At 34.7% G+C, this 24,538-nt stretch overlaps 2 protein-coding genes across 3 annotated transcripts in view; both read left to right on the top strand.

Moving 5' to 3' along the window:
• The window catches only part of LOC130626171 (ubiquitin carboxyl-terminal hydrolase BAP1-like), a 42,175-nt gene that overhangs the window by 10,444 nt on the left and 7,193 nt on the right, over window positions 1–24,538 (top strand). The window contains exon 2 of the mRNA XM_057441276.1: window positions 23,489–23,565. Coding sequence (XP_057297259.1) covers window positions 23,526–23,565 — 40 coding nt within the window. The 5' untranslated portion in view covers window positions 23,489–23,525. The remainder of the gene's footprint in view (window positions 1–23,488; window positions 23,566–24,538) is intronic.
• Window positions 1,236–14,533, top strand: LOC130626173 (proton-coupled zinc antiporter SLC30A1-like). 2 transcript variants are annotated; one of them, XM_057441278.1, is made up of 10 exons: window positions 1,236–2,594; window positions 2,720–3,246; window positions 9,849–10,078; window positions 10,486–10,720; window positions 11,029–11,349; window positions 11,877–12,060; window positions 12,615–12,658; window positions 13,013–13,095; window positions 13,292–13,474; window positions 13,705–14,533. In XM_057441278.1, the coding sequence occupies exons 3-10, from the start codon at window positions 9,893–9,895 to the stop codon at window positions 13,972–13,974; spliced, it is 1,506 nt and encodes a 501-aa protein (XP_057297261.1). In that variant the 5' UTR covers window positions 1,236–2,594; window positions 2,720–3,246; window positions 9,849–9,892; the 3' UTR covers window positions 13,975–14,533. The 2 variants fall into 2 exon arrangements, with proteins under 2 accessions (XP_057297261.1, XP_057297262.1); XM_057441279.1 differs by lacking the exons at window positions 1,236–2,594; window positions 2,720–3,246 and adding an exon at window positions 3,928–4,324.

Here is a 24,538-nt window from a genome sequence, read left to right as displayed (position 1 = left end):
CGTAAGGTCTTGGGTTTAAACCCTGACCGAGTCATGCCAGAGACTATAAAGGAGTTAATCGTTTTCTGCTTAACTTTCAGTAGGAGAATAGGATTGATATCTTTATCTTTAGTCGTTTGTCTATTTGAGTGTCTGTTGTGCTTACACAGCTTCGGTAACTTAAATGGGAGCTCTAAATGCACTGCAAACCCCTTCGCAGGATCCTCATTGATAAATATTTGTAACTAGTTGTTGCCCGTGGAAAAATTCACAGGTTCGCCGTCCTTTATATTTACCCGTCGCAACAAAGTGGATAAAAATATATCGCATTTGATATTCGTGTTTCCGTAACATCATTTTCTAACTCAGCAGGGGGTCTGCGCAGAGACAGACTGACGGCTATTATTATAGAGACTAGTCGTTAGCCCGTGGAAAAATCCACGGGCTCGCCCGTCCATTTTATACTGCATTGCGTGCGTCTCGCTACTTGCGCAGCTAAGCTACCATTTTGCGTGACACGCGGACAGACGTACAGACGTATACGGGTTCGCCCGTCCTTTGAATTAACCCGTTGCAACAAAGTGGACAGAAATATATCGCATTTGGCATTGGTGCGCATTTTAAAGATTTCGTGTTTCCGTTACGGGACACGGCTTTTGTGGACACACAGACAGACAGACGACGGCTATTATTATAGAGATTGAGAACATATATTCTTGTTTTTTATCTAGCTATGAAGATGTAAAAGCTCTCGATGGAGGAATGGATGGACTGGATACAGTGCGTGTGTTGTTGAGACAGGCTGAACATCTCGTACACACAGACAGGTCAACAATGTTCTGTGTTTAGCTGTATGCCTATTTAAATAGTTTTGTAATGCGTAATCGCAGTAGAAAGATATGGTGATTTTAGTGGTAACATGCAGGTGAAGTGGAGTACCATTCTTTCTTACAATCGAATAAAAGACAAGAATTTTTGACATTTTTGTATATCCATCTTAACCATTCGTTGTCAGCTTCCTTTTCATTAAATGTTGAACAAATATTTTATTGAAACGTATGGCATTTCTATATGTATAGTTCTATCTGGCTAGAAGTTGATGAAACTCATCCACCGAAGATTGAAAAGTTGCTAAAAGAATACACTAACTTGCAATACATCTCCACTTATTTGGATTGCTTTCAAAGGTTCAAAGTATTTCTTTTTGTATTTCAGGATTTAGGTTCTAATAAAATCAGTATTATGCATCAATTGTAGTGTGTTTGTTTTAAGGAAGGTCTCATAAATATAATCGCTGTACAATAGACGCACAAAAGTCGTATGACAGTCGCCGTCCCGGTTTTATTGCAAACACATGTTGAACTACTAAAGTTTTGGAATCTCTTTTTACAACATTTGCTGTGCAACACTGTGTCGCGATGCTGGTGAACAGTAGAAATATAAACAAAGAAAGTTGATTGTTTAGCAGGATCGATAGATAACAAAAAGAAAGTGTGTAGTTTGTTGCGTTCGTTTTTTACAACATCGATTACACAATGAAAAAGTTGTTTGTGCAACAGTGCCTGTGTTCTCTAAGTTTTGTTTCCTCTAGTGTAGTGATTGTCATGCGACTGTTTTGTGCGGTCATTTTTGTAGGCACTCACTTTAAGGAACGAGAGTTTGCGAAAATACACTTTGCAATACCTTTGACTTTTTTAACACAGGGTTTTTACGCAACAATGCAACTTTCTCTAGCTCTCTTTATATGGAGGGCTGAGTTTTAATTTTGGCACTGTTGAAAAAAGTTATAATTTTGTTTTGTTTGCTTGATGTCGATTTTGTTTTTTTGTTTTTTTTGGTTTCTTTTGTTTGTTCCTATGGTAAATCGTGATGTAGAAGATTCTGGCATTTTCAAATTGTGTTAATGTTTATTTTAGTTTTGGCGTGTAGAAAGTAAATTCTGACATGTGAAACAACACGTGTTTTGTATTGAAAGTCATAATTGATTGTTGTTGTTTTTGCGACGGTGTCCGAAAACTATCGACAACGTGAACATACAAAAAAAACCCTGATAATTATTTATCTGGCCACCCATACTACACTTAAACCGGAAAAAACAAACAGTAAACGAAACATTGTTACTGGAGTGTTTACGTAGTTTACGTGACATGGACTTAACCCGAATCAACCCTTTCCTTCATCTTTTTGAATAATTCTCTTTTGCATAACTTCTGAGCATGAAGGTATAAAATATTTTGTACCTCCATGTTCTAAGTTTTCATAGTTGTAACCTGCCTTGTTAATTTATTAGCTTACATTCCTCCTCAAATATTGGTTATTACTCAAAACTGCCCCTCCTAAATTCCTATATGATCTTTATAATGGGTCTCAGAGGGAGGCGCTTCCAAAAAGTAGAGACAATGAGAGATAACTAAACTAATTTTTTGTTTATTTTGATTCCAATGCTTAATGTGGGGAGTTTTATATTAAGTGCCCCTCAACTTTCTTTTTTGAGGGTTTTTTGAGGGGCGACACTAAACCTGTGCCAAACGCCTATCAAACGTTTTGGAGGGCGTGAAACTGAATCAACCCCTCTCCAGGGCCATAATATGTTCTAAAGCTCGGGACTAAATAAAGTAAAGTACTGTTCGTCTTGGTAACGCATCTTTTCCTTAACTTTATCTGTTTTGAAATCAAAATTTTAGAAAAAAATTCGAAAGGAAAGTTAGAAGGAAAATTAAAAACATATATCTTCATTTAGACCACGATTTTGTCACTTGAAAGTAAAAAATGTGGCCGCCAGATAAATTAGCAGTTGGATGATGTCATGTTGCTTTACGAGATAAACAAAATGGTGTTGGAGATTTGTTAGTGCGGACCATTCAGTAAACACAGCTGTTTTAATGATGGCGGAATGTTGAATGTTCGTAGAATTTCACAATGAGAGCGAAGTCATTGTTAAGGATATTTATTGTAATTATTGTCAAAAATATTCTTTGTAACTCTGTGTCAATTTTGTTTTTACTTTCATTTACGTCAGTTGCAGCATAATTGCGGTTTATCAGGTTTTTTTTATTTGTTGTTGGTTTATCAATCTTAAAGAAGGCGTCATTTACTTATTGTGTTTTCTCTTTTGTTTCCTATATAATAAAACATTTCCTCACATAGTTCTAAGAAGTCTTTTCCTTTGCCAACTTTCGATATATATGGAAGAAATTCCAGTATAAAAAGAGAAAAGAAAGTGATATATCCAATCATCTAACGCCAAGTTTTGTAAAGAGATACATTGTAAGTGAGAGTTTTATAGATTTGTTTTTTCTTTCTGTAAAGTTTATATTGTATATATTTTTAAACGGAAATATAGTCCATGTTTATAAACATTACATTTCACAATATCTTAGTTTGAGTTCAAAAAAATTTGGATTGTTAGCGATTTTATTCTCGTATATATTTGATTTTCAAGACCTTGTAATTGAAATTTTAAAATGCTTTTTCGCTTGTAAAATGCTACTTACTTTGCTATGCAGCAGAAAATTTGGAGAAATAGTAGGTGGCCCGTAGTAAAATCCACGGGGTCGCCCATCCTTTATATATCGCATTTCGTGTTTCCGTAACAGCCAGACGATGTTTGTTATTATAGAGATGTAGATACGGTACAGACTCGCTAGAAATTACTTCAATCCGCATGGTAATAGAGGGCGGGGTTATTTTTTGACTCTTACCAAAAAGGAGTGTTTACTGGACAAGTGCGAAAAATCAAGAAATTCTATATAGCCGTCGACGTTTAAATAACGAAGGGTTTTGGTATTTTTGTGCTAAGGAGTATTGAAGCTAAATAACATTGTAGGTCGACCAGTTAGTGAGAAGATTTGGCCTAAATAGGTGTGCTAACAACATTGAAATTCTTTTTAAACTTTGATCGTGGTTTAATGGTCTGTATTCTTACAATTTTTATACACTTTCTTTCAGCACAAACCGCGAATGCTATTTCTGATCAACCACAGACATTTTATGCAACATTTGCTGTCGTAAAGTAACTAGACAAGGCGGGCAGTTTAATAGAGAAGGAAGTGTTCTCAAGCCTAGCTTTTGTTTTTTTTCTAATTTTCCTTTTGGTTAACATCACCTTGTTTCATTTGAATACGTCTGAATGTCAACAAGTGATGACACGCAAAGTAATATTGACAAATCATGACACTTTCTTCCTGTAAAGTTTTTTATGTGTGCAGTAGAAAAACAGAAGTCGCACGATTTCAAGGCGAGGATTATTGTATTTGCATTTACAAGTATCGAACCTGTCCTTTTTCTTAACAAAAAAAGATTTAAAGAAATCATGAGGCAGATATGAGAAACTTGCAAAGTTGAGGTAAACATTTTGTTGCGCAATCGGAAGGAACAATTTTCCTAAATCTCTTCCCTCAAAATCTTTTATATTTGGATGTACGATTAAAAAAACAGAAGCTTTGCACTGAACAGGAGAAAAGTTAAAGGTGGGGAAGTGAATGAAAATAAGTATGACATCAAATCCGTTTTGTTCTGAAGTGTACATCCAGCGTTACTAATGAGCCTTCTGCATACACTACTATCAGTATTGTTAAGAATGACCTATGTTGTGACACATGAAGATGAAGGAATGCCGTTGTTTTTGTAAAAAAAACATACAATAACGCTTATTAAAGAGAATTCAAGTATTTGGAAAGCTTATGTAAGCAAAAATGCGACCATTTCCTTTAACGACATTTTTCAATGCCGCGAATCTCGGAAATACTCGAACTTTTTTTCATATAAGCGTAAGTTCCGTAATTGAGCAGGTTATACCGGTTTTACTGGCAACAATAAAAATTATCTTTTTCCCGCCAAAAAAAGTTGTTGTTTTAACTGGAGAATTCGATGTTTATTTGAATTCGTAGAAATATGATATCCCAAGTTCACATCATCAGTATGTTGTTGGGCACAAGATGCAGTATTGGACGATCTATTTTGCACAAATTTATCACAGCACGACTTTATTCACGAATGTTAAACACGCCATGCTGGAAATATTTTTCTCACGCTTTCAATTGTCAATTCTTTAATGAGAAACTCAATCTGTCTGGTAATTTGTAAACAACTTTTGTTTGTTTGTTCATATTTCACTGTTGCTGTTCTTCGGCATTTACAGTTGGTTATAAACTTATAATACTAGTCGTTAGCCCGTGGAAAAATCCACGGGATAGCCCGTCGCAGCTAAGCTACCATTTTGAGTGTCAGACAGACGTATACGGGCATTATAATATAGACTAGTCGTTAGCCCGTGGAAAAATCCACGGGTTCGCCCGTCCTTTAAATTTACCTGTCGCAACAAAGTGGACAAAAATATATCGCGTTTGGTATTAGTGTGCATTATAAAAATTTCGTGATTCCGTTACGGGACGCGGCTCTCGCGGACAGACAGACAAAATACGGCTATTATTAAAGAGATGTCACACAGAATATATCATTTAAACTCTATCAGAGCGACCAATTACTTAAAGTATGCTTTATAAGAAGTGCACGATTTCTATCTTTATCCCCAAACTCTAACCTCGTTCCCAAGGCTTCTCTATAAATGCGCAATTTAGTATGTTATTTGTTCCACTTTTAGGCCAGGAGAATAGGCAAACAAATGTAATGTAGGTTGCAAGCGTAAAAAAAACATTGGCCGCTCTCCGTCAGATCGAAAAATTCACGTGAAAAAAAAGGTATTGTTTTTAAACATCAACAATGGAGTGCTATTTGACAATTTAGCGGAAATACACTTTGGTATCAAGAAAGTTCAAAATAAATTATATTACATATGACACAGATAAACAAATAAACAGATTGCGGGGATACGAAATCTTAAGGTAAGAGTAAATTAGTCATATTTGTGAAAAATATAATAGGTCAGTAACTATGGCAACATAACGGTGGATACAAATAAAAAAAGTGTCCGTTATGTTGAGATATATATGTCTGCTTACACAGGTGTGACTACGAACGGAAACATTGCGAATGTGGAGGTCCTCACTTCTCGTTTAAAGTTCAAGCATTTGATTGTAATACAATTAATAAATTAAGCACCAGTAAATATAAATTGAGCATGGTTGATGCTTCAATGCATACAAACTTACATCTCGCATTGGTAGCTACGTAATGCTTCTTCTGTTAAATATTTTTGTTCTTTCGTTTACTGCGTAATTTCTAAGCATTTTCAATGTAAGCGCCATTTTAAAGATCAGTATTAAATACCCGTATACGTCTGTCTGTCACGCAATATGGTACCACAAGTAGCGAGACGCACGCAATGCGGTATAAAAAGGAAGCGCATACCCGTTTTCCACGGGCCACCGACTACTATTGTCAATTTTGGGCCAGTGATGCTCGATAAAAAAATGCGTATATTAGCAACAGAATTTTGGCTGGAGTAAGCCATATTATGAATACACTAAAATAAACAAGTGTCAAATACACTAACTCCAACACAAACAGTGACTGTTTCTTCCGACTTTTCAACAAAGTGTTTATGAAAAATGTAAAAAAAATATATTGAAATCTGTTTGAGTAATTATTATAAAGTCTCTACAGACGTGCATCAAGCATTAGGTAGTATCTGAGACTTTTCAAAAAAAACTGACTGTAACCATCAATAGCTGCAAAGATTCCTTGATTTCAACTGAATCGACGGTTGCTCATATCATAATGTACAGTTAATAATGTACAGCTCTGGGAACAAAAATGTGTATTTGTGAGAAGGCGCTAACAAATGACGTTTTCTATTCTCCCCCTTGTGTGTCTTGCTTGCAATGGTGAACATTGATATGATGTAATCCAACAGAGATTATTACCCTGTGTTGTCAACTACTTGATTTGCAGATGTGCAAAGGAAATGTCAATCACAATGGCAGCTGAAATAATGTTTTTCACAAGTTTAACAAGTTTCAACCTTCAGAGCTCTTAGAACTCGGTGCATTTAAGGGGATTTTTTCAGGGTGTCCCATTAGGTCCCTGATTATATGTTGTAGATAAGCTTCGAATTTTACTTGATTTATCACCATATTTTTTTAATATTGCTTGGTTGTTGAGCTGTCTTGTTCATAAAGAAACATTACAAATTTACAGACGTTTGTTGGAGTTAGCTCGATCAGATAACTCGGTAAGCTGCCTCGGTAATCTAGCTTGGTTCAGTAAATAAGCTTGATAAATTAGCTCGGTAAGATGCTCGCTAAGATGCTCGGTAAGTTGGCTCGGTAAGATGGTTCGGTAAAATGGCTAGGTAATCTAGCTTAGTTCAGTGAATAGGCTTAATAAATTAGCTCGAAAACTACCTCAGTAAGTTGGTTCGGTAAGTTGGTTTGGTAAATTGGCTCGGTAAGATGCTTGGTAGGATGGCTCAGTAAGAAGATTCGGTAAGATGGCCCGTTAAGATGGCCCGGTAAGTTGGTTCGGTAGGCTAACGATACAATTTAAAACATCAGTAGGCTTTACATTCAGAAAATACTTTGAAGTTAAAAGTTGGAACAAAAGGTAAAATATTACAAAATTAACTTTATTTTTTATTCATGAATGTTTTCACTCGATTAAAATATTTTTTTTTTTAATAATAATTCTTATTGAGGTTTCTTTTATTAAAATATTCTTTATAAGAATATGAGGCTGGAGTTTACTTCAAAATTAGGAATATTCAATAACATCAATGTGTCGCCATTAAAAAATATTTCAGCCCAACCTCATTCCGTAGTGCTATCACGGAGCTGTCCCGTCAAAAATCATAATAGACGCAAAGGAATCCTGGGGACGAGGTTAATTTCAGCCTTCTCTGACTTTCATCATTTTTGCATGTATTAGTCAACATTCGTTTTACATGCATCAACCATTTAGTTCGCAGTTTTAGCATGGGAATTCCTAACCCCACATGGGTTACCCCAGTTTTTCTTTACACAGCTCATTTATCAATCCTGTATTCACAATTAGTGTATCCTTTTGACTACGTCACAAACTGCTGTAATTATTTTTATGAAAAGTTACCCAATCAAATGTATTTACCATAAATTATGTGGGTGTCCAGGATACAGATAATCTAGAGGTCATAACCTAAAGTAACATCTGATAAGATAAAACATATTTCTTTATAATTTCATGTCCAGATTTCAAAAAGAAACACTAGAACAGGTATGTAACGAAATTACTACAAAACTTTCTTTATAAAACTGCTCGAATATTTTTTCTGTTCTTATTTTGATTGCACTAATATTGTTTTGTACAAGGAAAACATAATTTTGTAAATATTTAAAGAAACAAGTTGCGCAGACACAAACATAATACGCGTGTTATTAATATACATATCTCCGGTGCAACTTCTGACTGACCGACCTCTTCGGAATACCGGTCGAAGAAAATCAATTTTTGTTCTTCTAGTCGAGACAATAGGCGTTTTAATGCAACGCCCTTTAGTATAGTCTATATGTAATACGCCAAGCTTATGTGTTTGTAGTCATTTGTGAACATCAGTACACATATCATATAAGGTAGTCCAAAAAATTATTTGGGAGAGAGTTGTGTAGTTCAAGCCCCTTTATTATTCATTTTGTTTTTCACGTACAATTAATGTACAAAGCCTTGCCGCTAATTCATTCTGATCAATTTTTAAGATCATAGCGAGCTAGATATGTAAAAATATATAATAATATAAAATACATAATAAGCGCCCGTAAACGCATTATTGTCACTCTTATGAGAGTCCGGGCGCTTAATAAAGGGGTCGCTTATTAAATAATTTCTGGATTGAGGGGGCGCTTATTAAAGGGGTCGCTAGAAAATGAAATTCTGAAGTGTAGAGAAAATATAAAATTTTCTTCTAGGTCATACTTGATTGACAAAGTTATTGTTTAAAAAAATGAATATTCGCGTCATCATAATTGAAGAAAAAATTTATCTCATCGACCAAAAAATGTGTTTTTTACACTTTCCAACACTCCAGCTGTTACAAGCTGATAGTATTTAAAAGAAACAATATGACTTTCCAATCATAAAGTTTCTTGGTTGATTATTAATGTCTAATTCGAGATGTGTTGCTATTCTTTCCTGAATTTTATTTATTCTTTGCATACTATGCCCATAGTATTCTAACTTCAACTTTCATGTTGCTAATAAAACTACTAAGAAAAAAACAATTCCGTAAAATTAGACACTTTTTCAACTGATACGACATTTTCGGCATTCTATTTGGTACCGCATTTTCAACATTATTGCGTCTAGGAACAAAAGAACAAAAATATTATAATTTCAGAGAATTTAATTATCAGAATTAAAAGTTACACCTTCTCATCTCAATGAATGTAATTTCAGAATCAAAGAAGCTCTTCATATCCAATGAGAAAATCATGATTTCAGCTTAAATATTACCTTATAATACAATATAAAATATTTTGTCTATCTATACCGAGAAATATTACCTAAGGTCAAAAGTATAGAAGGAGCTTGCGAGGTAGAGACGCTAACAGTATAAAACCCGTAGTGAAAGCTTAATAGCCAATCAGCGCAGCGGATTTCCCGTATAAACCGGTTGACATTTGCTATCAAGTATTATTACTTGTTAGCTATAACTTTTAAATAAAATAATGAAAAAATCTTTTAAATTAACAATTTTTTTACGTCGTCAATTTTTTCCCCGATGTAATATGTAGCCAGCCTGTTTAGTTAGCATATATTCGTATCGGCCATTGCTGTTTACCGACGTAAATTGAATAGACGGATTTCTCACGCAACTGAGTGTCATTTAGTCTTTAATACTTTATCTATGACAATGAAGAAAGATAATTAAATGAGGTTTGGAGCAGCACGTTTTTAATAAGAAAACTTTTTCTACGGAGCTGAATCGTTTTATTTTTTAGAACAAGGATACTAGCATCTCATACGAACAAGCACTCCTGCAAAGATGCCGTGTATACCAACATGTTTGGGCCAAAGACCAACTTTTATATGCATGATGTTTTTAACCAGCTCGTTTTTCTTTGTGGAAATCATCGTTGGTTACGCCACAAATTCGATGGCGTTAGTGGCAGATTCATTTCACATGCTGTCGGACATTATATCATTGTTCGTCGGCTTCTTCGCATTGAAGGTAAGTTGTATGATATAAATTATAGAAAAATAAGAATAAAAATAAGAACTATAGGGATTAATTCTACTGGTTTTCTCTTTTGCTCTGAACAAACCCAACCAACATACGGAACACATTTTTGAAGCGGAAATTTTTGCAGAATCAGAATTCTTGCGATTATTGGAAATGTTAGTTAAATTTTGTAAATTAAAATATAATGTATATAAATAAAAAATATAAAAACGGAATAAGAACACCATTTTAGACTGATTATATGAAAAAATTAAAATCGTTTAAGGTGAAGTCAAATTTCCTTGTTTTCTACACTAGAAAAAATGTAGTGGCTGAAGCGCACTGAATGAATGACTGAAGCGCATTGCTAAAACATATAAAAGTTATTAAAGCTAGTTTACTTTACTTTTTTTAAGTTCTCACGCAAAAGTAACCCACATACGTTGGACGCCAATACTTTTGGATGGGTGAGAGCAGAAGTTCTTGGCGCGTTAGTTAATTCAGTGTTCCTTGTTGCCTTGTGTTTTTCAATTCTTGTTGAAGCATTGAAAAGGCTTGCTGAACCAGAAGCTCTTACTGACCCGTTGCTGATTCTTGTAGTGGGTGGAGCTGGTCTTCTTGTTAATCTGATCGGAATGTTTCTTTTCCATGGTAAGTACACCAGTAGAAGTGAAGCATCGCTAGTCATGTAGTAATGCGTTTTTGGTAACAAACCTAACCAAAAAAACCTATTCTCGCTAAACTTATGGGGAAAAGCGTTGTGGGAGATGGGTTTTCCTGGAAAGTCTTGGATAACAAACCGCATCCAATGTTGACGCTATTAGTAATTTCTTCTGTATTTTAAAACGTTGTTCTGGAAAAATGTTAAGAATTCTAAATGACCAAAAGTACGAATCATATATTGTAGTTGACCTTGTGGATTGAGCTGTTTATTTTTATTTTTATTTATGTATATACAGGTCACGCTGGCCACGGACACAGTCACGGTGGTGGTAGCCACGCACATAGTCACGGTGGGGACAGTCATGAAAGTGGCAACCATGGACATAGTCACAACAACAAAAAGAAACACGGAAAAAAAGGAAAAACCGCTAAAAAACATTTAAAAATTTCAAACAAAGAAGCAACTATGGGGAGTTACCAAAATAAAAGTTTTCATCCTGAAAGTGATCACACAACCGTTGCTATAACAAAATCTCACGATGAAAAGAAAGGGGATGTCACTATAGAAATGTATATGCAGACGGAGGGATCTAATGCCGTAGCTAATATTTCAGAAGGTGTGCTCTCATCTCCTTACTTTATTGCCTGCTTCAGGGGATACAGGGAAATATTGTGTGTGCATATGTGCACACAAAATTTAATATTCCTCACTGGAAATAATATTTTAAAAGACTATAACTTAGATGGGATTATTATCGGCTTGGTTTTAATATTATTATAACTTTTAATCCATGACAAGCTCATTAAGTTAGTGATCATAAGGCGTCGTGCGGCTTTCATTGTATGTTTTTTTTTTTGTATAGACTCTTCACGCTTTTCCTTTTGCCGTGATAAATTTACAAAGCGAATAAATAGCCATTTTCTTAACCAAGAGAATCGCGTAAAAAAGAAAACATTCTCCTCCCCCTCCCAGTCCACAATTTTTTTACTTAAGCTGTTTCTACTTTTCCCAGATTTATATTTAAATGTCTTTCACAACTGAGTGCTTTTATTTCATAAATTATTTTGGTTGCTTTCATTGTTTAGGCTAATTTGCATCATTCACTAACTTTTACTATTATATCGCTACCTGTTCTTTTCGTAGTTTCGTCTGTGGGAAGTATGACCACTTCAAAGAGAGCAAACGCGAGTGGTCAAATGAACATGAAAGGTGTTTATTTACACATTCTTGGCGACGCACTTGGTTCTGTTATTGTTATCGTGGCAGCTCTATTGGTGTATTTCTTTGGAAAACAAAAATGGACGCTGTATGTTGATCCTGTATTGAGGTATGATGCAAATTATTTCTAGATGTCTGGTGCATCTCGGGAAGCGTAATCGTGTTAAATGATAGAACTCCAGCCACCCCCTCCCTCCCTTCACTTTGCACTAAATTTTCGTTTGCTATAGCTAGCACCTATTCACCAGCCAACATTAAGCGTTTTTTGCCTCACAATGTCGTTTTTACCAGAACATAAAATCCGGGGGACAAACTTAAGTATCAACTATAAGTTAGAAGAAAAAATTTCGCGACTTTCAAATGTTGCTTGCTGATTGCTTGTTGAGTATTTGTTTGTGAAAATCAAAATCACGTGTTTGTCTGCTCAATCAAGCTGTTGTGCCAGTTTAAATAAAAAACCATTTTAATAAAGTTTGTCGTCGTACAGAGCTTACATACCTTCAGAAGAAAGTCTTGAAAACTATCGTTGTGTCTTTAAAATTCTATTTTATGTTTTTAGTTACTTACTTCATACAAGTTGTTGAACATTTAAGCCTCGTGTTACTTATAAGCCTTCTTGACACGGTGGAAACATGTTATTATTCGTTGTTATTCTCTTTTTAGTATTGTGATGGTATTCATTATTCTCAAGACATGCATCCCTCTATGTAAGTACTTAAATCTTAATACTGTATTTTTACATCAAAACTGGTCTCTGTTGATTAAAGTACTTTATTCGGACAACATATCTGATAAAAAAACGAATTATAAAGTTCTCGTCAACTAATGCGCACCCTCCACTGTTTCTTGAAAGAGACACACACTCCTTCCCTTTGTTGTAACTTATGTTAGATATATTTTTATCTTTGTAACTTTACTATTGTTTTTGACCCCTTCCAATGAAATATCCAATCACCTCATTTATTAAATCCAATACTTCTCCATACTTCATCCGTGTGTTTTGTAAGCACAGAGTGCAAACTAATTGCAGTTGTGACATTTTGTTATTCTTATCTACTTAGTGAAAGAATCTAGCTTGATATTGCTACAAAATGTTCCATCACATATCGAGTTAAAAAAAGTAGAAGAAAGATTACTAGGCACGGTAGGTAGATCTCTTAAAAACGTCTGCGATGAAGCATACATACATTTACAAACATCTGCGGCGTGGCGTATTAGTATAGCAGACGTGTAGTTAAGCCTTATTAAAATTCAACTAATCGTGTAGTTTGGATAAAAAAGAAAACGTTTCATATCCGTCCCAATATTTGTTAAAATATAAACTCTTTCTTTATCAACAGTTTCCTGAAATAATCGCAGTCCACGAATTTCATGTATGGCAATTGACTGGTAATAAAATCATTGCATCACTGCACATCAAATTTTCATCAAATGCAGATTATAAACACTTATCACCTTCGTTGAAAGAATTCTTCCATGATGAGGGAATTCATTCGACTACCGTGCAACCAGAATTTGCAGGAGTAAGCTTTTTTAAAACCAATTAAATGTGTTTAAAACGCCGACACGTGACATAGAACTCGCTTGTTTATAACAAGATAATATTTATATTATTTAATCACAGGGTTTTCTCAAACGTTGTTAAGCGACAAAATAAGGTCGATCAAAATTTAGGTCCTAAGTCTCATATAGGATTTCAACATAATAAAGCATTCCAAGTACTTACATCTATTTGTGTTATTTTTGATTCCAGGAAGACAGTGACGTAAGTGATGACGAAAAGAAATGTCTGTTGCCATGTGTCAGTAAATCGTGTGAAGAAAAGTTGTGTTGTAACACTGACACACAGAAGTTATTGTCCAACGAATCGAGTGATATCCCCATCATTGAAAATCTCACAGTCGAAGATGATAAAACACAGAGCAGAAAATCAAATATTTCGCAACTTCATAGCAACGTAGAACTCCTCTCAGTTACGATTTTAAAAGATACTGAAAGTCCAGATAACATTTCTGAAAAATAAATCGTAGGGATTTGATAATTTGAGTGCAAATACAGGAGTAGTGATTCTTATGTCCTGGTTATTTGGCTGGTTATTTACAATTTTCCAAATTGTTAGGGAATAATAACAAATCTCTGCAATGCTGAATTACTAAAGAGACTGTTTATACCCGAGACAAGGTATATATTCAGCGACAAGTCAAGTATTTCGCTTGAGCAAAACGAGATGAAGGAGATAAGCTCCCCTTGGACTTTTTTTCTTATGTGAAAACTTTATGCTTTTATTTAAATGTGTACCTTGGATTTTTCTGTATACGGACGGGCAATCAACTCTGTTTTTTCTGGCTCTGTGTCCTCCGAAATCAGTCACCGAAGGAATATATTTCACCGGGAGATGAGTTGCTGTGAAATTAAGTTACCGCGACGTAAATGTTTTTTTTTGACTGAGAGTCTTCATGAATGCTCTGCATAGAACACTTTTTAGAATTTGTTAACAATGACTTCATATATATATATTTTTTAAGTTTTATTGTATTTTTGTAATTTCTAACTACTTTGTTGTAAATATATCTATAAAATTACTCTTACTGTCTCTTGTTCATATAACCAGAAGTGGAAACAAACTAAACCTTACATTTTTCTGCCTTTCTCCTCCATGCACGTCCAGTGGTCGAACACCTCAACTACGCTATATGGAATTGTTCACAAGAAACTAAAACGAAAGAGTAGAAAGTGTGAAAACAAAACAGCATCAACTTAATCAATAATTAACTCAGGTTGTTAATTTTTTAATTATCAAAGCCAACGTAAACAGGGCGACCATTACTCCTAGAAACTCTTGCAAATGGAATTTACTCCTAGAAACTCTTGCAAATGGGATGTACTCCTTGAAACTCTTGCAAATGGAATGTATTCCTGGAAAACTCGAGGGAATAAAAGGTGGTCCTGCAAAAATCCTGGAAATCGAATGTATTCTTGGCAAAATCCTGGAAATCGAATGTATTCCTGGCAAAAGCATGGAAATGGAATGTAACTGAAAAAAACCTGGAAGTGGAATGTACTCCTGCAAAACTCTTAGAATTCTAATTTACACCTGCAAACATCCCAAAATATGATGAGATGTACTCCTGGAAAATCTAGTTTTTCTTTAATAAGCAGCATATCAATAGTCAACTAGTATCAACCACTTTTTAAGCAACTTTTAGTGCTCAGCTTTGTACTTTAGCAAATTGAGCAAACTAAGTTTGTTAAAGTAAAGTTTTGATAACTTTTTTCTAACGACCAGTTTATATCACATTTTTCTAAAAACCAAGACGCTACCGCTGTTAATAAAAAAAATGATTTTTGTCATAAGCTCTTTGGAGCTGAAATCAACGAAATAGTAAGTAACTTTGTGTGCTTGGCTAAAACTTAATTAAAATTTCTTTATCTCTCTAATGAATGGACACCATTGGTGCAAAAAATCTGTCCGTTAATTAGAGGTCTTTTAAGAAGTTGATATTTTTAAGCTTATTTTCGTTATATCGAGTATATTTCAGCAACAATAAAAATTCTAATGAAAATATTGTTAAAAACAATATAAAGAGCAGTGGCATTGTTTTTTAAGCTCTCGCTGATTATCCAGAAAAATGTTTCAATTTCATACATAATAATGTATTTGTTTTGGAGGTATCCGCTTGTCCGCTTTTTATAAAGTTTGCTATAAGACTTTGACCAGATTTCAAATATACTCTAGTACAAAAAAAGACAATAACGCTACTACATAATTTCTTTGTATTGCCAGAAACGATTCTGAGTCAATATCTTTTGTATGCAGCCAATCAGAATGCATTGATTTATGCCGAATGTGTTGCTAGTTGTGATGTAAATGTTACTTGTGACATGGCAAATTTTATAGGCTATTGTCACAAATTGTGTATGCATATTGTCTATTTGATCATAGTCACAAAAGTCTTGCGACTGTGATTTGATGAATAACCGCGCTCCGTAACGGCTCAGGGGCCTAACAACCCGGGGGTCGTGGATGATGTTACCCTGAAGAAATTGTCCCGTGGTCTTATTTATGGACAATTATTCTCTAAATATGGTAACCGTAACTGTGGTGGCTTGCAGAGCGCAAAAACTAATTTTTAAAACTTTTTTAACTTGATACTTTGCAGCTAGCTATAATGGGTTTTTTTTGTAACAGCTTAATTTTTTATTTCTATTTATATATTTGTTTTCATCTATTTTTGTGATCTTGTAGGTCACATGTCCAGGGATCCCTCTAGCATCATCAAATCAAGTCGTGCAGACTAGTAAATTCACTAAGACCTCTAGTCTAAGGTTAAATAGAAGATAGATGTGCATGTTTTGCATGGCTAGCTTCACAAATATCGACGGATATACCCTATCTGTTTTTTCCAGGAGGGCCCGGTGTTTACTTTGGACTTGATTGCTCGAGCCGGGAATCCTAGTTTGAAACCGGAATTTTTTGAAAATGTTGGAATAGTGAGACAGCAGTGTTTTAGCAATTTTGATGCTATAGCTAAAGGGTGGCAGAGCATGAGGTAAGGGCAAAACAGTAAACTACTTTATTTTGCAGGGATTTTAATATTATTTTTTTGCTACAAGAGCACCCTTGATTTTAAGAAATTGTTTTATAGCTAGCTTGTAAAACTTCAAGCGTGGCTAATTGTTATCTTTTTTAATCTTTTTTCTTCAGTTTTGTATTTTTTGTAAAGAGCAGCTATTTTTTGGTCCTACAGTTTTGCATTTTGCATCGTGTTCTGTAGCTAGCGTATAATCCGCCAACTCTGTGAAAAAAACACATTTAACGTCCTTATATCCATATCGTCAACATATGGGTTATTTGAAACTTTTATTATCGTAGCGCTATCTGTCGTGGACCGTTCGGGGGGTATGACAAGAAAAAAAATACATTTAATTGTGGACAAATAAGCCGGATCCGACATGTACTATCATCCGATAATGCCGTGATGGATCCTTCAACTCCGTGAAATTTGAAAAACACGTTTGCTTTCTGATGACTAGCAAAAATATTTTAAAAATTAAAATATTCATTTGAAAACATTCTCGAATCATTGGAACCTCAGTAAAGGTATATATAACATGACCATAATTATAATCAATTAACTGAGATATATAACAATATATATAAAAAATGACCACCGTCGCACTTGACTTGAAAATCACAAAAAGTTGTAGCTGGCTGAACTTAGTGCCAAATTTTTGTCATGTGCGAGTTCCGACACCCCTAAAATGATTAAGTGGTAGTATCAAACCCCCTGAATCGAATACACTCATTAAAAATGGTAGACAGAGCTGTGGTAAGTTGTTGTAGGCTTCGAAAGCAGTTTCACGGAGTTATCAGATTCACAGAGTTGGCGGATCATACGCTAAGGGATAGTCTTCAATATCGTTTCAGTTTTGATATGTAATTGATATGTAATTGAATTCAATATTTTTTTTACATCGTTTCATAATCATATCATGAAACATATTAAATGTTTCATATTTTATTTGCGAAACGATTTTGTATAAACTACAGTACTGGAAAAAGGTTGTTTAACAAATCGAGCGCGCAATGTGTGCGGACTACCTTAATAGGCGATGTACCCCGTTTATAATAATAAGAAACAATTAAAATAAATTGTTGCGATCTATCGAGAATCTAGTATCGTGACAAAATCCGTCTCGATGGGTCGCGATGGTAGGTGATAATGAGAATAAAGAGAAAGTTTTTTTTTAATGTTAATAGAGAGAAAGTTTTTTTTATTTCAAACACATCTCTGCTTTATCTTTTTATTATTTTAAATAGGTGTATATTGTAAGAAAATTTTTAACTTTCGTATTTATTGAAGTAATTCTACCGCATTACTCTTTCAACGTATTTTTTTTTCTAACGCTGCTTTTCGTTCTTAAACTTCGAAAATGCAATCTCTAACGAAGCTTTTTTTGTCGCCACTTTTCGTTCTTAAACTTTTAAAATGCGATCTAAAAAAATTTCTATTGCTATTCTTTGTTCTTAAATTTTTAAAATGCTATTTAACGAAGCTTTTCTATCGCCGTTCTTCGTTCTTAAGCTTTTAAAACGCGATCTAAAACAGCATTTCTATCGCCGCTTTTTGTTCTTAAACTTTTAAAACGCGATCTGAGAAAGCATTTCTATCACCGCTTTTCGTTTATAAACTTTTAAAATGCGATCTTAAAAAACATTTCTATCGCCGCTTTTCATTTATAAACTTTTAAAATGCGATCTAAAAAAACATTTCTATCGCCGCTTTTCGTTTATAAACTTTTAAAATGCGATCTAAAAAAACATTTCTATCGCCGCATTTCGTTCTTAAACTTTTAAAATGCGATCTAAAAAAACATTTCTATCGCCGTTTTCATTTATATATAAGATTTTAAAATGTGATCTTAAGAAACATTTCTTTCGCCGCATTTCGTTAATAAACTTTTTAACTTCGATCTAAAAAAGCATTTCTATCGCCGCATTTCGTTCTTAAACGTAAAATGCGATCTTATAAAACATTTCTATCGCCACTTTTTGTTTATAAACTTTTAAAGTGCGATCTTAAAAAACATTTCTATCGCCGCATTTCGTTTATAAACTTTTTAACTTCGACTTAAAAAACATTTCTATCGCCGCATTTTGTTCTTAAACTTTTAAAATGCGATCTAAAAAAACTTCCTATCGCCGTTCTTTGAATTTCTATAAATGTCCAATGCCATTACCACCATACACGCAACACTGGAAAATAGGCAGGTGTTTAGGGCGGTTTTGATTTACATAATCTGTTATACCTGATTTTCTAAAAGCGTACCTTGGAGCTAAAAAAGCGTACCTAATACGAATCCCACACTATGTTAAAGAAGAAACTCTGGACTTTCAGAAAAGGATAGATAGTATACCTTTGAAACCATGAAACCAATCTAATTTGTATTACAAGTAAAATGACGACTTTTGAAAAATATTATACTCGCTGTTAACCAACTTGAAAATTAATTTCTGTTTGATTGAAACTAGCTACGAACACGCGGAAAACTGGAAAAATAGCTTTGGAAAATATCCTTTTTGGTAATATAGTTTGTAACAATTTTTATCCAGTTTCACATATTATATTAGAGGAAATTGTCAAACAAAGGTAAAATATGCTTTTTCACGAAATTTGGACATATATCCACATTTGGATAATTGACGTATCCATTTTCGAATATCGATCAGACTGTTTGTTTTTACAACAATTTGTTTTTACTACACCTGAGAACTAGTTTAAAAAGGCACGCTAAGTAAACGAGGCGTGCTAGTTACCATTAATTGTTGGTGTAATGTTGGCAAGGGATGTTTCATGACGTGTTATAATCGTTCCATATTTCACACTTGTAATTTGCAGAATGGGGGAAAATCCCATGTTGCGAGTGGAAAACTGTCGGGTAAAAACCCAGTAAAATTAATTAAATATTCATTGGCCTAATAAATGTAGAAAAACTGAAATTGATCATGGAACGTGACCTTCGACTTGTTGTATAGAATTATTTTGCACAAAGTTTGTAAAGCTGTTATAAAATGGCGCCTAACGAAAAAGAAAGAAAGTGTTACAAAAGAGTCAGGAACATTTTTGTCATGGAGAAAGGAAGATATCATTGGGTCAAATAAATGGTAAGGAGTACGTTACGCAAGTTTGGTGCAAGCTCTGCACCAAGTATAAGAACGTCTTGATAAGCACTCCAACCCTTATAGGGACCACTATTTCATCACTAAAAGCCTTCACCGATGGTACAAATGTGGTAACCAAACATCAGCTAATTTTATGTTGGAAAAAAACGTTTTAATTCTGTTTGCTAACTTTTTATCTATCAGATTTTGAGAAAAAAGTCCTTGATATGTTTTATCTTTAAGTCTTTAATAATAAGAAGTTTTTTTGTGAATTACACATAAGTGACAATATATTGTCTTACATACAAAACCTAAGATTATTTTTTCTGCAAACTTAGCTTTGATAAATAAACACTTATGTTCTTATAAAAAGTGCATAAAAATAAAATCTCATCTGTCCAGGTTGATCGACACCTTGTTGGAGAGCTTCATTGTCATGTTGCTAGTATTGATGGCAATCAACCAGGGGGCACAGGAAGTGTTGTCAGCAATCGAAAGCGTGTCCTTCAACCAGGTATTCAAGCATCCATGGAAGATTCTGCCTTTAATGGATACATGAAACTTTTTCAAACTGTGTACGAGATGGTCTTTACACCTTCAATGCCACATTGTCATTTTGAGCTCCTAATTCGCTGTCAAAGGGAAAACAGCCTTCGCTTAATTGAGGGAAAGCACAACAACAAAGCTGGTATGTTTACAATACCGTGTATATCTTAAGAAAATTACCTTTCGCGAAAATGAATATGTATTAATTGACTTATTTTATAACATGAGAATTCATACGCTATCTTGCAAATGTTACCTGAGAAAAGATTGGTGGGATTGTATCAAACAAAAATTTCTTTGCTTTACTTTCTGATGAATGCCAAGCAAGAAAGACCAGAAGTGAAAAATAACTTGTCCTTACACACACTGAGAGGGCAGGTAAACTCACTTACTTTGTTGTTGCGTTGAAAGATATGAATGATTTCGGTGGTGGAAATGTTGACTCCTCAAAAAAGACATTAGATTTGGTATTTGCTATAGAAGATACCAAAGCAAATGTTCAGGCAGGTAATATACCTCTACCTGATTATCAAACGAAATTAGTCAGTGCCACTGCTGACAGAGCTGCCGTAAATCTTGGAAAATACAGTGGTGCTTTAACTCAGATGAAAGAACAACGCCCATGGTTAATAAATATACATTGTGTGAACCACAGGTTAGAATTGGCTATTAAAAAAGCGGTTTCTGAAGCGGCTCGATCAGTTTTACATTAACATGTATTTTCTTTTCAAGAACTCTGGAAAATTTAAGTACTAGAGGTAAAGAATGCTGCCACTGCATTGGGTATAACTCACTATCCACTGTCAAAAATACACGGAACGCACTTTGTTAATCATCTTCGCAAAGGCTTCACAAAACTTCTTCATAACTGGCCAGCATTGATCACCGCATTCGAGAATTACTTGGCCGATCAGGGTTGCCGAGGTGAAACTCGAAATTCATCAAAATCTGAAATCATATCGATTCATGTGTGATGTGTCTGTTTACCTCGATATTCTTAACTGCATCAGTCCCTTGACCTTGATTTTTGAAAAAAAATATGCTTATGGCATATGATGTAAAGCCTGCTGTGAATTCTGCGCTGGCGGAAGGGTTGGGGGAAGAAGACTCACAAGACAATTGATAGTCATTTAAGAAAGTTCACCTTCCAACTACAAAATAACAACGACAAGAATGCCCAGGTTGTGCTGATAGGAAATTATCCTAAAGCTGGTCATGAAAGGAAGAAAGAAGATAAGCCGGAGTACACTGACGTGACGTTAGAAATATGAATTTCGTGCAACAAAATTCTGTTGATGCTGCTATTGAATTGCATGCTGGTGCGATTGCTATTTTTGTTCAACTAATCTCGAAGAGATTTTAATCTACTTTGCTGACAACAACGAAGTTTTCAGCCTTTTAACTTGGCTCGAACCCCAGTACTGGAAAGAGAGTCACTAATGGCAAGGAATCTATCACAAAGCTTTGCTATTTTTAATGTGCCTTTGGCAGCAGCAGGGTTTGCTAAAACAAAGTTTTTAGGGAATGGAGATCTTTGCAAGTTTGTATTCAATCTTTTTGTAAAAACATTGGGTCTGCAGCTATCTAGGAAAAAATATTTTTTTACAAAAAAAGAATATCCTAACATTTTGATGTTGGCAGAACTTGTTATGTGTTTATCTTCATCAAATAGTTCAGTGGAACGTGTTTTTAGCATATTAACGACGCTTCAGTCGGATCATTGTCTCAGTATGAGTCATGAAGTCATCAAAGGTTGTGTGATTATTACCGCAAACCATCAAGCCTGAATGAAAGAAGAAACTGTGCCAGTGAGAAGCATTTTTGAAGCATGTTACCGGTGACTTCTGCGATATACAACTTATGCCCTGACCTTGATTTTGTAAATAGCACGTGCACAACATACTTCCTAATGAGTTATCTCAAAACATAGAAAGCCAGTTTTACTGCCGATGCAAATCAGTAAACTGTATCTCACATTGCTGACGTTTAGAAATTCTAATGTTAAGGACTGTCTGATCTCGTTTTAAAATTAAGAGGTAGAAATTTTGTAACTGCACGACTGTTCTGCTGTTTTGCATGACTTAACATAAATTAGGTGTATGACCATCATCTCACGCCATCACTAATTTGTGAGAGTGATGTACCACACATGGGTGATTTTACTCCTGACCAGGCCTGTTTAATGCTACTTGTATTTTCTTCCAACCCTCTGGCAACTAATCTAGCTTTCACTTTAGATGCTCCATCATCCCTTTTGACTGTAATTACAACTTCTTTATAAACATCGTATTTTCTCCACTTTTCTAACTTTGTTCACATTAAGCCAATATTTGTGAGAAGGAGTTGCTTTGTCACCAACACTCCAGACAATAACTTCTGCTGGCTGGTTATCAGTATCAAGACATCCAATAACATCATTAATCTTAGAAATATGGATGGTGTATATTCAACAACTCGAATATCAGCGTATCTAGTGTACTATACATATCGTTGTTATCAAACTTGGCTGATGGTACAGATGGCAATGAATTGAGACTTACAATAATATTATCATTGTGCTAAACTGCAAGTCACTAAGTGACACTGTATCATTGGTTCCAACAGCATCTGTTGTGACAGTCTGGTCAACCACTTGATTCTCCCTCTGAGAAGAGATGACAAGGGCTTACTCTCACACAGCGACCACATGACTTCCTTTTCGTCTACACCCAACATAATAACTGGACCTCTCCACTCTTTTCCCCTGTTTTCTTTGTAATAAACCTTTTTTTTTTAAAGTTTTGCTGGTTACAGTCCATGCCTGATGCCTTAGATTTCTACAGTGAAGTGAGTGGTGTTATCTAACATGAGAACATCATCTTGCGTCTCCCAGTTAGCACCTGTGTTAACCTTTTTTGTTTGATATTTTTTATTTGATATGTTTGGTTGAACTGATGCCTGTAAATTTTAAATATCTGTTAAAGTAGCACCTATACAGCCTACAAGCTGCAGATTTTTGGTCACCTATTAAGGAGCTGCCAACAATCAATTTTTTTTAACATGTATTAAAAACTAAGGTTTTTTGGTGGAGGGGGGAGGGGGTAATAACATTGAGGGAGATCAAAAGGGGATCAAAAATTTAACTTTTTAAATGCAAATTGATATAGTTGAAGGCCCCTATAGTTGTTGATGCATGTATATAAAGGTTATTTTCTGGCGTAAAAATATCAAGGCGATTTTGTATGGTATACTTTAATATCATGAAACAAAAAAAACCTGGCTTGATCAAATTAAAAAATTGTATGAGTTGTTTTAAATCTGGCGTTAACACGTATATTTGCACTTTTTTAGTTTATTTGTAAAGAATAAGTTTCACTTTTGTAAAGATGAGTTTTCGAGACTGGATTGAATTGGAAAGTGACCCAGGTAAAAATAATTTATACTGTCTGTATACAGGGATTCTGTTTTAGTATGATATCATGTGTTGCAGCACAAGGTAATATATGTTGACTTTGCTTGAAAACACTTGCATTCACATGCAGGCTTTTTTTCAGGAGAGGTGTGCGATGTCTCTCGTTTTGAACTTATGTCAGATAAAACGATGTCTGGCTTGGTAGGATGCTTTTAAATCTCAGAATTATTGAATACAGTTCTGGTCCTTTTAATCCACGAGCATGCGCATTCATAGCCAACCTGACCATCATAGCTAATTCACCGACTCCTGACTTAGTTAAAAGAAATACGTATACATAAATCTCTTGCCTGGCCTCCTTGTTGTTGGTAACCAGGTCCTACACAAGAAATCCAGCCATGCGGTTCTTAACTAGTGCATAGGTGAACAGATAAAGCACTTACAAGCAGAACAGACATGAATGAATTTAATTGTAGATAATTTTTTCATTTGATCAAAAAATTAAAAACCATAGTAGGTCCGAATTTAATTAAGTTTTTTCTTTATGCGCAGGTGTTATTCAAACAGTTTTAAAAGCGAAACCCAAGCGAAGCATATTTTTGCCTATTTGTTTCTGATGACCTGAAAAATAAACAATAAATTTATAAAAATGACAGTATAGTCATGCATGCTATTTCGGACATGCAGAAAAGGAAGTAAGATTAAGAGAGTCGCTATAAGTAGAGGCTCGATCATTGTGTTTGGGGTTGACGATTCAAAACGTCCCCCAAATGAATGTGCAACAAAGATTAATCTCAGAGCCCGTATCGCAGGCGTAACATCCTTTGCACATGTGTTTTACATCGCACGCGGTACTTGATTTGCACGTGCAAATCATTGCACAACAAATTGAATATTCCTGAAAAAGCCTGCATATGCATTCTTATGCATTCATACAGGCAAAACTGAATGCATAAGTCAAATAAGTCTAGTGAAAAAGATTGAAGT

This window comes from Hydractinia symbiolongicarpus, chromosome 14 (assembly GCF_029227915.1).
Source record: "Hydractinia symbiolongicarpus strain clone_291-10 chromosome 14, HSymV2.1, whole genome shotgun sequence".
In the NCBI taxonomy this organism is placed as follows: domain Eukaryota; kingdom Metazoa; phylum Cnidaria; class Hydrozoa; order Anthoathecata; family Hydractiniidae; genus Hydractinia; species Hydractinia symbiolongicarpus.
The sequence above is the reverse complement of the archived record's forward strand: the minus strand, read 5'-3'. Positions and strand labels throughout refer to the sequence as shown.